This window comes from Enoplosus armatus, chromosome 16 (genome assembly GCF_043641665.1).
Source record: "Enoplosus armatus isolate fEnoArm2 chromosome 16, fEnoArm2.hap1, whole genome shotgun sequence".
NCBI classification, from domain to species: domain Eukaryota; kingdom Metazoa; phylum Chordata; class Actinopteri; order Centrarchiformes; family Enoplosidae; genus Enoplosus; species Enoplosus armatus.
The window spans coordinates 1,758,521-1,772,433 of record NC_092195.1 but is presented as its reverse complement, the minus strand read 5'-3'; the positions used below and the strand labels follow the sequence as shown (position 1 = coordinate 1,772,433).

General features: G+C 46.1%; 1 protein-coding gene across 1 annotated transcript in view; it reads right to left on the bottom strand.

Moving 5' to 3' along the window:
• Nucleotides 1-1,702: 1,702 nt before the first annotated feature.
• The window catches only part of phf14 (PHD finger protein 14), a 75,058-nt gene continuing 62,847 nt past the window's right edge, over nt 1,703-13,913 (bottom strand). The window contains exon 18 of the mRNA XM_070921979.1: nt 1,703-1,821. Within this exon, the coding sequence (XP_070778080.1) occupies nt 1,738-1,821 (84 nt within the window). The 3' untranslated portion in view covers nt 1,703-1,737. The remainder of the gene's footprint in view (nt 1,822-13,913) is intronic.

The window sequence follows — 13,913 nt, the reverse complement described above, 5'->3', positions numbered from 1 at the left end:
ACTTTACCTTCGACGGACATCTCCGGCACTCCACTGTGCCACTTTCTGGGAATTCTTTGAGAAGGCGCTCATTTTAAGCCGAGGTTAAAGAAGTGGCTTAATTTACCCAGAATGCACCGCTACTGAGAACTCCCGTAATTTAGTATACAACATTGACCATACTGCTCTTTTAAAATGTCTCTGCGGACTGGAGACATAAATTATAGTACAGTAGAGTGATCAAGGCTAATTCTTACTGGGGTGGGGGGGGGGTGAAAAAAGACATATGAGCTCTGGACAGGATCAAAATCACCAACAAGCATGAACGTCCTACCTTGCTCGCAGAATATGGTGTTATCTTCCGGCTTTATGTGAAATACAAAAAGAAACTTGCTGTTGTGTCACTGCAGTCAGTCAGACGCCAAATATCAGTGATGAGAGAACTTTTTTTTTTTTTTTAATTTGTTTTTTAAAGATTTATTGGCACTTTAAGGGATAAATCCAGATTTACCGTGAGGGTCTGACAGCGCTTTGGCCTGACAGTAGTCTCTAGTCCAATCTGATGATGCCACAGCGCTCTGATAACAGCCACATAAACGAAATGGAATCATCACTTCAAATCCAAACTTCATATTACTACTAAATTTGGGGTCGAGTCGCATTACATGTGGTAGTTAGACAATAAGACCATGACCCCCCTCGCTGCCTCGGCAGCTTCCATCAATTTCCAGTTGCTAAACTTTGCGGACAAGTGAGTGATGATTCCCGCGGAGCTTGGAGGCCCGGCCCGGACCACCGGACTACTAGCAGGTCACAGAACCATCAGGCTGAGGAAAAAGAAGAAGAAGAAAAAAAAAAAAGAACCCAAAACTAATTCCACTGGACAAAGTATGAGAACACAGCCTGTGAGTAGACACGTTTTCCTAAACATGGAAGAATTTCTTTTTATTACAAATCCGACGACAAAATAATAGATAATGTAATGTAGCGCTTGAAGATACCGTGATGCTCAAAGATAAAAACACAAAAGCAAAAACTCCATACTCCACGTAAGTGTAAATAAGTACGTGAGAAAATAAGTGGATACTTAAAATGGGGGAAGTAAGAAGATATGCGTGAAATATAAAAATAAAAATCCTCCAGTCAAATGTCAAGTGAAATGCTGACCGTCAGACCGGTTGGGCGTGCTCGGCAGGGAGAGGGGAAGTGTTCCGCGGGCCCCTAACCCCCCCCACCCCACCCCCCACCCTCTGCTAGCTTCATCTTGTAAACAGGACACTGAGGGTTATGTCATTGTACATCGTGTGTAATCATCGTTAGTGTATGAAAATAGATTGCATGGAAAGTGTCATAAATACATCGGGGTGGCTGGGCGTTAACAGTCAGACACGTAGCTCTGCTGTAGAAGAAGCACAATGGTGGGTGTGTGTGTGTGTGTGTGCGCCCCCCCCCCCCCCGTGGCTGGATGATTTGATGTGCTTGGTGTCTGTCCAGCCCCGTTCATAAAAAGTACAAACTCTACCCTTGAATCTAAAGATATCGCCATTTAAATTGTGTTTTTGTTTGTTTTTTTTCTCCTAAAATACACCTCTGCTCGCTGAACTATCTATGGAGTGGCAACTACCTGCTGGCTGTCTAGAAACTTTGGAAGGCTAGTAGAAAGTTACGTGTGCTATAGTCTGAACAGAAATGCTTAAGACTGGAGGCGAAAAAAGCCACGGAGCAGTGTGGTGCGCTTGCGTCCTCTTGCTCGGGGGTTCAGTTCGGAATCTCCTGCTCCGCTGCCTCCTCCTTAACGGCGCCATCTTCCTCCTCCAGCCGCTCCTCCTCCTCGTCGTCCTCCTGCAAGGACACGACACGACACGTCACATCACAGCATCACACGACGGACAGGCACTTCACGGATTTGTTTCCGCGAAATGCTGTGTGCAAGCATGCGGGGCTGCGGTCCGACCCAGGGTGGTATGATCCCAAGACCAGGTGGTCTCCAGTGTTATCTATTGATTCAGTGTTACTTTAAATTATTAAGCAGGGGTGTAGCGGTATGCGCATTCGCCCCGAATAGTCTCATTTATGTTGACTACTCGCACAACCGAAACGGAAATTACAGAGCCCGAGCTTTGCCCGGTAAGTTCCGGCAGTGCACACGCTAGTTGTTGTCCATCAGCTGTAAGCGTGCTAGTCGGCTTAGCCCGGTCAGCCAGGTTAGGTTAGCTTACAAGTAGCGTCGCTGCCTCCGAATTAGCGGAGCGAGAGGGAACCAGACTTGGAAGGAGGGTCCTTCTCCCCCCGCGGTGTCCAGATTCGGACCAAAGCACGAATGTAGCTGATGCTACAGGAGCTTTTATCGCTGCAGATGTGCGACCGTACGTGTGTTCAATGAGCGAGTTAGTCAGTCCCGTATAAAACAAGCACAAGCTCACTCAAACTGTTGTATTGCCCTCCTTAAACTGCGTCTTTCTGATGTCAAAAGCAGTGTTTTTTACCAGTATTCTGCTCTACGGTGTGTCACACAAAGAACAGAACGTTGACTTTTTGTATGTGACACCACGGGGAGCAGGAGTCACGGTGGGCCAACCATGGAGCCGGCAGATTTAGTAAAGCAGACAAAGTGAAAGTGACAGTGGTGAGAGCTGCAGCGGTGATTAAACAACTCTGACAGATACAATTATCCCCCCCCTCCAGAGGTTAATGAACACATCTACACACACCAGAATGTGCGATCGCCCGGGTTAGGAGATCTGCAGCCCACAACACCTCGCGAATTCACCCCCCCCCCCCCCCTTCTCTGTCAATCAAGGCACGGGCCCAGCTCCCGTGTGGATTCCCTGTGAACTCACATCCACGTTCAGATATTGTTTCTTAAAATATTGTAAACTTTTCCCCGATGCTGGCGCAATCTGGCCCGTGCCTACAAAAAAAAATAAAAAATAAACGTTGGCACTTCAAAAGCACTTCCAGAAAAATAAAAAACAACAAACCCCAAAACGAAAAAAAACCGCGCTGTGTGCGTTTGGTGCCCCTCAAGGCCGATCCACGGGGGAAGCAGTCTTTAATACCGCAGCGTGTCCCGACTGTGCGCTCGCTAATTAAAAAAACGCGTCTCCGAAAAGGATGAGCTCCAGAATACATCTTTCAACAGCAGATTGTGATGGTGGGGGGGGGGGTGTTCACTGGCAGACTTATTTAACATCAGACCTTCTCGAAACAGAAGACTTTCTCATATTCAAAAACTGCAATTTCCCAAACACCTGGCGTTACGGTCCTTCAGGCTGTATAAATATCTGTCTTCTGCCAATTCAGAATATTAGCGCCGTTTCCCGTGAAGCTGTTAAGCGGGGGTTTAACAAGACCAAGGGGGCCCTGCCTTACACCCGGCGCAAAGGGTCAAAGCAGGATATAGTCTGAGCCTCCCTGACTCGTCCCTGCAACAGTCTATTTATCCGCATTACGAAGGTTTGTAGCAACTGTCACGTTGTGTAATGCGACCACCGGGGCGTTTCGAATGCACTGCACACGCACTGAGCTCAGCAGAAAGTGTTGCCAAAGTGCACGCGTACCCTCTCACAATCAAACACCCGCTGTGTCAAAACTTCACCCAGCCAATCTGAGAGAGCCGCAGGGGCCGCCATCTTTCACGTGACTTACTGGTGTATGTGTGTGTGTGTGTGTGTGGTGGGGGGGGGGGGTACGCTCCGTGGACGAAGAGATTGTGTTTCAACAAAATAATAACAACGCTGGATTTACGGGATTTATGGAATTATTAAAGTGAGGAAATATGTAATTTATTTTATTATTATTATTATTATTATTATTTTTTGGATTCTTTAAACGTTTAGCTGAGGCGAAGGCCCGAGGTCACGTGAGGACCCTGAGGCAAAAAAAACAAAAAAAAAACAACAACAACACATATTTATCCTTCAAATATGCCATATTTTTTGTACTTTTTTGGAGGTTTTACAAGGTAAAATGATGGTGTTTCACTCTGGCCAGCATGGGAGGCTACAGCCGCCCCCCTCCCCCGCCCCCCCGCCCCCCTTTTCTCTTTTCTGGCACTAATGAGCTGTGATCAAACTGTGGGTGACACCCTTTAGATAGACAGTCTTGCCAATATCTCACAAATACAGGTTGGAGCCGATCACGTAAAACTGCCGTTTTGATAATGCAGATTGAAACTGAACGTGTCAGATAACCGGGATGAAGACGGGCTGAACTTTTCCTCCGCGTGATAAATCACAATCGGAGGACGTGCGGCGGTGGGGGCTATTTTGCGGCAGTTGTTAAGGCATGTGTAGAAACGGTAAATTAAGGTTAGGGTTAATGCAGAGGACGGGCCCATATGTCATCGCTTTGCTAACAGGAACCTTGTCGTGTGCGTCCGGGGAGCTCTTGATATGCGGCCTCCCCCCGGAGAAAAATGTGCTACTTTTTCCTGAACTCCGGATACTTTCTGGTGCCGGTCCATGGGGCTGATATAAATCTAGCCGCGGGGTGACACCTCATGAACTCCGCCATCGTATACATTCGCGCCATCCACCAAATCTCCCTGACAAGCCTGCCAATTTTCCAATTACCTGTGGCGCCATCCGTTATCGGAGGGCCAGTCAGGTCTTAAATGGGAAACAAGAGGGGAGGGGGGGGGGGGGGTAGGGGTTGGGGGTAGGGAGGGCCAGTGCATGCTAACTATCTCATAAAGCCGGAGAGATGATGTGCCTCCTCCTCCACTGAGTTAGTGTGTGTGTCCCTGGGGGGAGAAGGGGGCTGACACCAGTCCCTCCTGGACCTTCGCGGGGACTTTCTCATGTGCTCTTTTATCCTCCCCACTCCAAACCCCTCAGCCGCCCGTCACTCCCGTCTCTTGCCGGAGGGGGAGCAGACGGGTGTGGGCTCCACGGTGTCACTGTTAGCTGGTATTATCCTGCTGTCTCGCCCGCCCTGGCCCGCAGAGCCTCCTCCCTCCTCCTCCTCCTCCTCTCCTCCTCCTCCAGTCCCGGGCGGGAGGGCAGCAGCGGCCCAATCTTCATCTATTATCATGTTTTCTTTGAATTTCAGTGGAACGGCGCGCTGGAAGTGATGCTACAGCTGAAGATTAGGGCCCCCGCTCCTCATTTATCAGCCCCTTAGAGTCAGGCTTTATGGAGGGAGTCCACAGAAATTGCCCGCGCGGCGTGCAATTTAAAGTGTCAGAGAGAAGGAGCAGGCGAGCTGTAATCATATTTGAAATGCACATATCACCTGGGGAGTCTCTGACGAGTTGTTTGGGGGGGGGGGGGGGGGGGGGTGTAATTCCTGTTAGAGAGCACATGTGGAGCAGTCAGTCATTCTAATTCTGTAAACCAGCTCCTTCACGTGTCGTAACATTTATTGCCGAAATATCTACGCCGCAATTAAAGAAGATGATCTAAACCTTCGGGGGCGTTGTTTTGCGTGTATTCATTGACTTCTTTTTTTTTTTTGTGGGGGGGGGGGGACATCAGAACAAGCTGTCAACACAACACATTGTGACATTATCTCGCTTTAACAAACAAAAGATGGACAAAGAAAGGACGATAAAATATTAAAATGTGTGTGGGGGACGGGGGGGGGTAATGCTGTCTCTCTTTCTGGTACCAGTTAGACATAGAGACAAAGAGGACTGGCCAGTACCCGGGTACAGCGAGTTGCAGTAATCCAGCCTTGGCAACGCTGAGGGGAAACTATGGGTGACCCCCCCCCAAAAAAAAAAAACCCAAACACAGATTCCTCCTTTTCACACCCTTACCGGAACTGCCCAAAAATGTACTGTGTTTTGCCAACAAGGTCTCCAGTGACACTTTCAGATTTGCTCTTCAGATACTCCGACATGGACAGATGACATTTTCGGCTCATACGTTATGTATAATTGTCTAATTCAGACATATTTTGTTAGCATTTATGTACTTATGTTCTTCATGCAATTGAATCTACTTATTAAAGTATTATCTGTTGCAATACCAATACTGCCAGTTGATATTTTTCAACAGAGATACATACTCTCCTGCTATCTATTCATATCTGTATATCTCCGCTAATCAAGAGCGGGGGGGGGGGGGGGGGGGGGGATGGTGAGATGGTGAACAATTAGCTGTCGCCATTTCTTTTTTATCATCTTCCGTGTGATTTGGAGTCATCGTCAAAGCGCGTGCAATCAGCCAAACTGCATCACGGCCATCACATCAGCGGTGGTGGACGGCATGTCCAAGCTCCTGTTTTTAGTCCAGTACCGCCACAGCTGTAATTATTACTCCAAACCTAATATTATCTGTCTGCGTGTGTGTGTGTGTGTGTGTGTGTGTGTGTGTGTGTGTGTGTGTGTGTCATTCTCGCTGTATTCAAATGTGCAGCACGTTCTGAAGCACGGCTACAGCCAGCGATCCAGAGAAGGTCTGCCTCCTCCTGTTCTCTCACTGTGGACCACAGAGGTTGAGAGGTACAGAGCTGCGTTTTGCATCAGACCCCCTCCCGCTCGAGACGTTTGTCCCCCCCCCCCCCCCCTCTCCCCTCTCCCCTCTCTTCAGATGAGCCCCACAGGAGCTGATGGGCTCTGGCTTTGTGGGATATCTCCATCGGTTCCCCTCTGGGGAGACGAGGGAGACAGGAGGAGGGGAGGGGGGTTTGTTTCCATAGGCTGGTGGGCCCTCTGGCACTAACATATATGATAATGAAATGCCACACATTTTTTTTTTTTTTTTTTTTTTGTTCATTTGAGTCTAGGTCGGCGATTTAAAGGGCAGGAGCAGGAGTGTCGTCTCTGTAATACCATGCAGAGAGTGCAGACTGAGCCCTAGGTGGCACACACACACACACACACACACACACACACACACACACACACACACACACAAAGAGAGAGAGATCTGCCAACTGCACCCCCCCCCCATGCGATCAACTTCTGGAACTCGGGGTTACATTTCCTGTCAAGAAATCATAATGTACTTAAAGAAGCTTCGCCTTCCTTTATCGTTGGCCGTTAATTAGCGCGACTGATTTTATTATCAGGTTTTCTGCGTTCGTCGTTTACGAGCGTGTGTGTGTGTGTGTGTGTGTGTGTGCTGTGTGTGTGTGTGTGTGTGTGTGTGTTTATGCATAGGCTTCGCGGGCGTCCTCACACCTTTGATGGACTCTCCACCCTTGCGGTCGATGATAAATGTAGCGCAGCTGTGCACATGTTGGCGCGACGCTGCCAAAATTAGGGGGGAACACAACCATCAAGCTCCCATGTAAGATTCATGCGAACAGTCATGACGCACCATTTTAACCTTTCAAGTTTAAAAACAAACAAACTATAAAGCAATTTAATTGCATGAAATTAAATTAAGCATTTTTAAGGATTAAAATGGGCTTCAATGATGACTGGAAGTAACCCTCAAGCAGTCACATCTGAGCTGACAGTGATCGGGGGGCGTAAAAAGGTCCGTCTTGGCCTTAGTTTGACAAAAAAAAAAAAACTTGACTCAAGGTCCCACTTACTAGTGACTTTTCAGGGCTGTCAACCACATCGCTGTGATGAAGATGACTCCATGTCAAAACAATACAGTTTTTATTTATTTTAAATTTTTTTGGGCAGCCACCTAAAGTCATTATTATTAAATGTTTTTGTCATCTTATTTTATTTTAGTTTTTTTTGTGCTTTTTACTTATTTGATTGAACTTTATTTTTATTTAATTATAGCATTATAGCATTTCAATCTTTTATATATATATATATATATATATATATATATATATATATATATATATATAAGAACATTTTTGTAATTTACATATTCATATCATAATTTGCATATTTATTGAGACGAAAAGACAATTTTGGCACTCTCCTACAGTTTTATGCTACTTTATGTCAAATTGTATGTAGTTTCCCTTCTCCTGATGGGTGCTATGACTTTTCTTGTTAATTATTACTAACTGTAATACTGTTAAAGTATCACTGATTTGATCATTTTCCAAATTTGTTTTGTTTAACACTCAATTTCCATACCCATCAATTGTATTCATGTCGCTTTCTTTTTGTATGTATGTCCACATCTTCACGCATTTATAGTCATGCACACGGTACGAACGAATTCATATTTCAAAAGGATGGGTACTGCGCGCTGATCGACTGCTCATCAGCTCATTACGGTGACGCGTACGTGTGTGCGTGACTTCCGTCCAACGACGCACTGAAGCGGAACACAGGAGCCTTTTAAAGCCACTAATCCCTCCCATTGCATCTATAACTTAGCCAATACGTTGAGGTCAATTAGTTTTCATACGACTGTAAATTGCTCTAAAAAAAAAAAATCATGCCAACTTGCACGGGTGCTCCTCAGGAAATGCTTCTCGAGTTCATTTCACTAACGTCATATATTTATTTATTTATTTCATATTGGCCGTTTTGGTGTTCCGTACATACGTCTGCTGACTAGTTCCATCAGCTATAGAGGCACAGCAGCGGACTGTGACGCCTGCACATCAATATAGGGCCAACATGGTTTTATGTGCCGCTGTGTTTACATTGTATTTTTCCCCTTGCTTTGATTTGATTTCTACCCGGCCCTTGACAAGATCTTTGGTTGAGCATTTTCCTCTAAAAAAAACCCATTAAGACTAAAGACAATACCATATTTGGTAGTTAGAAGCACATTCTGGAGTGTGTGTGTGTGTGTGTGTGTGTGTAGCTCCATGTGTTTAAGTGCCTCTATGTGTGCACTGGCATCTTGTTGCCATTCCAGAGATGACACCATCGCAGAGGGTCATAAACAGCGGCTTCATTAGTCTGTTCAGGCAGTGCGTTACGCGCTACATTTAACCACCTCTGCCCCCCCCCCCCCCCCCCCCCCCCCCAGCGCTTCTCCTGCTCCTCCGCTCCTCAGCACCCACAAAACCAGTCACCAGGACAGCACAATTAAATTTCATGACTGCGCATATTTGCAATTCCCATTTCATTTATTAGAAAGGGCATTCTTTAATGTCCAATTTTTTTTTTTTTCTTCCTCCAAGAAACTTAGAGGCACCGACTGATACCGAGGTGAAGTTACCAGGCGACGCCTAATTTAATCAGAGGTAAAATTCACAAGCAGGTTTTATTTTCTTTTTCTTTTTATGCCTCCTGGAAGAGGATGTACAGTCGGGGGGGGGGGGGGGGATGTTAGAATAAAGCAGAGAATCACACGTTAGTCTGAATGCTCAAGGCACTGTGGGAAACATGGTTGCGCATGTGCTTTATTTCTGAAAAGGTCTGGGAACATGCCAAACCCCCCCCCCCCCCCCCACCCCCCCCCAAAAAAAAAAAAATCAAATGAAGTGAGTTCTACCCAGAATATTTGATGCAGGTTTCCCCAAAACTTTCATTATACAAATCTAGGAACGCAAATGACACAAGGGCTCACGCTTGCTGAACATCACTGTGGGCAAAACGCAAAAAAACACGCCGCCACCATTTTGCCACACCTAGTATTGCATTATAAATCAATACAGCTGATTTGGACGCTTTCGGCAGAAGTAAAATGACAAATATCAGATTATATCAGCTGAAGATCATTAAGATCATTTGCGAGGGCAAAGAAATAGGATTCACTGAAATGAATGCATTTAATAACAGCATCTTTCTAGCCTCGTGTCTGCCGGTTTTATTCCATCGCTCATTGGTCCGGGGGGGGGCGGGCTTCATCAACACACGAGACTGATGTTTGATTGGACTTGAGGAGGTTTGACAGCAAGTACACTGTGTTTTCTATGAATGTAAATCCAAACAAGCCAATGTGTGATTATGCACAATATTAACACGAGTTAAGGCCAAAAATACATCCAAAGTACCCCTATTAGTCAATTGCGGCGGCTTCACGAAAAAGAAATGTTAAACTAAAGTTTATTATGTATATTTATTGGGTAGAAACTGGTCTATCCAGAATGCCATTAGAATGTAGCGTGCTTTCTGCCCACGCAGCAGGAGCCGGAGACTTGTGGGAATTTTATCTTAACGAGGGCTGGTAGTGCTGCCGCCCTGTGTCTGCTGCGCTGTTTATGGCCATAAACTACTGAGGGGGTCGGGGGAAAGTGGCCTCGTGTACGCTCTCGGCTAAGAGGGTTATTAGAATGAGAAAGGTTTCAGAGAAACGGACCGCTGGGGCCGCCGAGGACCCCGGCGGCAATCACACACTCCTGTTTACTCCACAAATTGGCCCCTGAGAGGGGCATGGACGTCTGCAGCGCCTAGTTAAAGTGATTGAGGTGACTCCTAGCCATTGATTTTCTCTTCGTCTTTGGAGTCCCGCATGGTCACCCTTGACCGTGTCCCGTGCTCCCTGCAGGCTAGTTTAGCTAGTTGCCCCCCCCCCCCCCTGTTTAGCCACCACCGCTTGCCTTTAAATCACATTAAACTGCGGTTAAACTTTGGCCACGTCGAAAAAAGACAACCATCATTGATGAGGTTATCATGCTTTAAGCACCTCATACACTTGAGTAAAAGCCTCGACTGTCGGGCCTATTGATCGCCCGGTCCTTGCGGCATTAGGATTAAACTTGAATACAGATAAGAGCACGCAGAGAGCAAACAAATTCAAATCAAATACAGGGATTTATCTTCATTCCATAAATGCACCAATGATGCTGATTAAACCATTCAGACTGCGACGAAAAATGCCTCATTTAGAAAAGAAAAACAGGCTAAAGGTTCGATTTTTCCACTAAGATAGACACCCACTGGATGAGGAGTTGGTTAAAAAAAAATTAAATAAATAAAAATACATTCCCTCTGCCTCACTTTAAACACCAGAACATCTGATGAGTAATGATGCCTATTTTTCTTTCAATTTACCCGATATAGTAAAGCCAGCCAAGTGTGACACTTCATTAAGTTAATTAGGCTAACTTAATTACAGTCTTTCACAGGTCAAGCGACGAAGCTTCTGATTGATGGCGCAGCTTGTAGCGGTAATCTCATCAAGGCGAACATTAGCGGCGACAAAACCATCAAAATGTACAAACACTTGAGGTGCGCTCGCCTCACAAACACCCGGCAGTGAAAAAAGGGCCCGCGCTATCCTTAAACACACGAACTGTCATACACGCTTAAACAGAGCTGAGCGCTCTCGAGGTCACGAAAGAACTTCAAATACAAACTGTTTGCTGAGTAGGAGTAGACCCATGGCTGCGGAGGAAGTGAGGAAAATGAAACTTTTTTACGCACAGTAATTCTAACAGTTGCAATCCTTTTGATGACGACAAGTCTGAGTGCAGCTAAAGTAGTGCATCCCACACAAGTTCACAGCTAAACACTGCCTGAGCAACTTTAAGAGCTTTTGGCATTTCAAACCTTTTATCCAAATCTTCTGGTCTGATTCACCGTGGAACCCAGCATGCCAGGCAGCGCTGCAAGGGTGTAAATAAAGCCTTAAACAAGCGCCCCTTGGCACGGCAACAAGCTTGAATTAAAGGCCATCCGTATATTACGGCAAGACTGTCACTTTATTACTGAAATCAATTCACTGAGGGCCTAGGGGGACAGCGGGAGGGATGTGGCCTTGGTCAGAGTGAGGTTTATCTAAGCCGAGCAGGCCGGGAGAAACACGGCGTCTATAATGAACTCAAGCCTGTCTAATAAAGCCTTTTATTGCCCCTTTGCACAACCGAAACATGTCTGCAACGGCACCAACGCTCAGCTCCGGCATTTTCCTGCAACGCCGTAAACCAGCAGCTCCTCTGTAATCACTACTGCTCTACAAACCTCTCAACAATGCCAGCGGAGTCACAGGGACAAATACTAATCGAAAACATATTTGGTTATTAATCAGGACCTCACAGACAGGATCCCAGACAATAAGAGGAAAGACGGCAACGTGGTAACAAAAGCACTTGCGTCCTAGGGTTTGTTTTCTTTGGAACATTAGCAGTAGGAACATTAACTTTTTGTTGTGCGTTTGTATTTGGACTTTTGCTAACCTCCAATCCCTTCCAAGGTCGGTCAAAAACTTGATATGCTGCGGATGTCTTGTCAATGTTTCTGGGATAAATCTCTGACTCACCGCCCCAAGCATATGATTAGTCCAGTGATTCAAATAGACCTGGTGTTGCGCTCATTGATAGCTGTTTCCCCTGGTTGGAGAAACAACCAATCAGAGCTAGCGCCTTCAAAAACCCTCAATTCCCACAAAAATGGCGACAAGCTCGGATGAGACGGGTGCAGCTGTACAGGTTGTTTTAAGTGGAATGACAGAAATAAAAAATAATCGCCCCAGGAAGAGCTAAGCTAACCCAGCTTGGACCTGAGGCTATTCCACTACGGTTGCAGGAAAATAAAAGGGAATGGAATAAGACTCAGCAATGGCAAATCAGAGACCGTTTTGCCCACATCTTCACAGGGACCTGGCTTCATCACAACGTCCCGGATCAAGCTATGACACGGTAACCGTCATACCCGCTTGGTGTCAGAATGTCAGCATTGCCGTCGTGAGCGTGCCGGCATGCGGACTTTAGCTGTGCCTACACGCAGCCTCACGGAGCCGCGAGCGCGACTGTAGTCTACTGGTGCTTTGATCCGCGATCCGTGTTTAATTTGTAGGGTTAATAACCAAAAAACAAACACAACGCATGTCTGGCTTTTTGCCCATTTCTCAATTGATTTGATACGTATTGATTTTGTGATCTTTTTCCCCATTTTGGCCACATCTAGTGAGCTATCTCCATTCATCTCCATTCATCGCAGCTTGCCTCTCTTCGCGACGGCAGGCGCCACCTTTGAGTGCGACCATCTGGAAGAGGTATGAGCACTTTTGTCTTCAGACATGGACGAACGACACTTACGTAATGTGTGAAACTCTACCAGCACAAACGGAAAAGTGTGCTGCTCATGTCACGCTCATTCCCAGCAAACCAAAGCTGTGGCCGGCATCACGTACCGCAAGATACTCTGTGCTGCTTCCTGCGTGCCTCTTCCTTCAGATTTCGCATATCGTCCTCTCAGATAAGAGCAGCGGCTGCAGGGAGCTTTGACAATCACTCCCTGTGCCGGCCTTTGTAGCAGACTGCCAGGCAGAGGAGTTGACCACAAGCTATCTCTGCGAGCATCTGAATCTCAGACGCAACGATCAGGTAATATTCTGCACTTAATGCTGGCATTTAAGAACCATTCTCCCCCCAAAGGCAAAAAAAAAGGTGCATGGCTTGGCATTTAAAAGCAGATAATAAAACTTTCCTTAAATACAGCTCTCATCTCAGAGTGCTTTTTAGATGCCCTTAGTGGAGTCAATTATCTCCCCACACTTGCTATTACTGAGACACTTTGAGCACCTTGTGCCTTAAAAGGTCTGTACACCATGCTTTCTCAAAAATGTCACATTCTTAACTGCCTCTCCAAATGTAGACCCTGCTACATTAGAAATGGTGTACACGTGTTGGCTTCTTTCATCCGTAAAGAGGCATGTTTGAGCAACAAACTTCAACATGTCTCTTCAGGCTTACAGTTACTGAACACGGCTGATCTTTGCTTGCTGAAGGAAGGGAGAGAAAAACACACACTTCTCCAATTTGTCACGTCAACGCGGCAAACGTTATTCTCCCGTCACCGGTGAAATGTCGCCCTGCTCTGGGGCAGAGAGAGACCAGCGCCAGACGCTCTCCCGCTTGATGTTAACAGTGTTTGGGCAGCAGCGTCACGGGGACAAGATACTCCACAGGGAATGAGATATGAAAGTCTAAGAGATGGCAGAATGAGCTGAGGAGGTAGAAAGCCACAGAGACTGGCTTAATATTCAGTATTCGTCTTCACTGTCAAAGGTCTGCAGAACAAAAGTATGATATGTGAATAAAGTCCAAACTGTGTAGAACAGGTGACATGGAGATTTGAATTCTACAGGGAATATCGTACTTGATTCATACATATAAAAATGACAGCATTGGTTGATTGTTCAAATGCTTAAAACAACCTAAGTTTA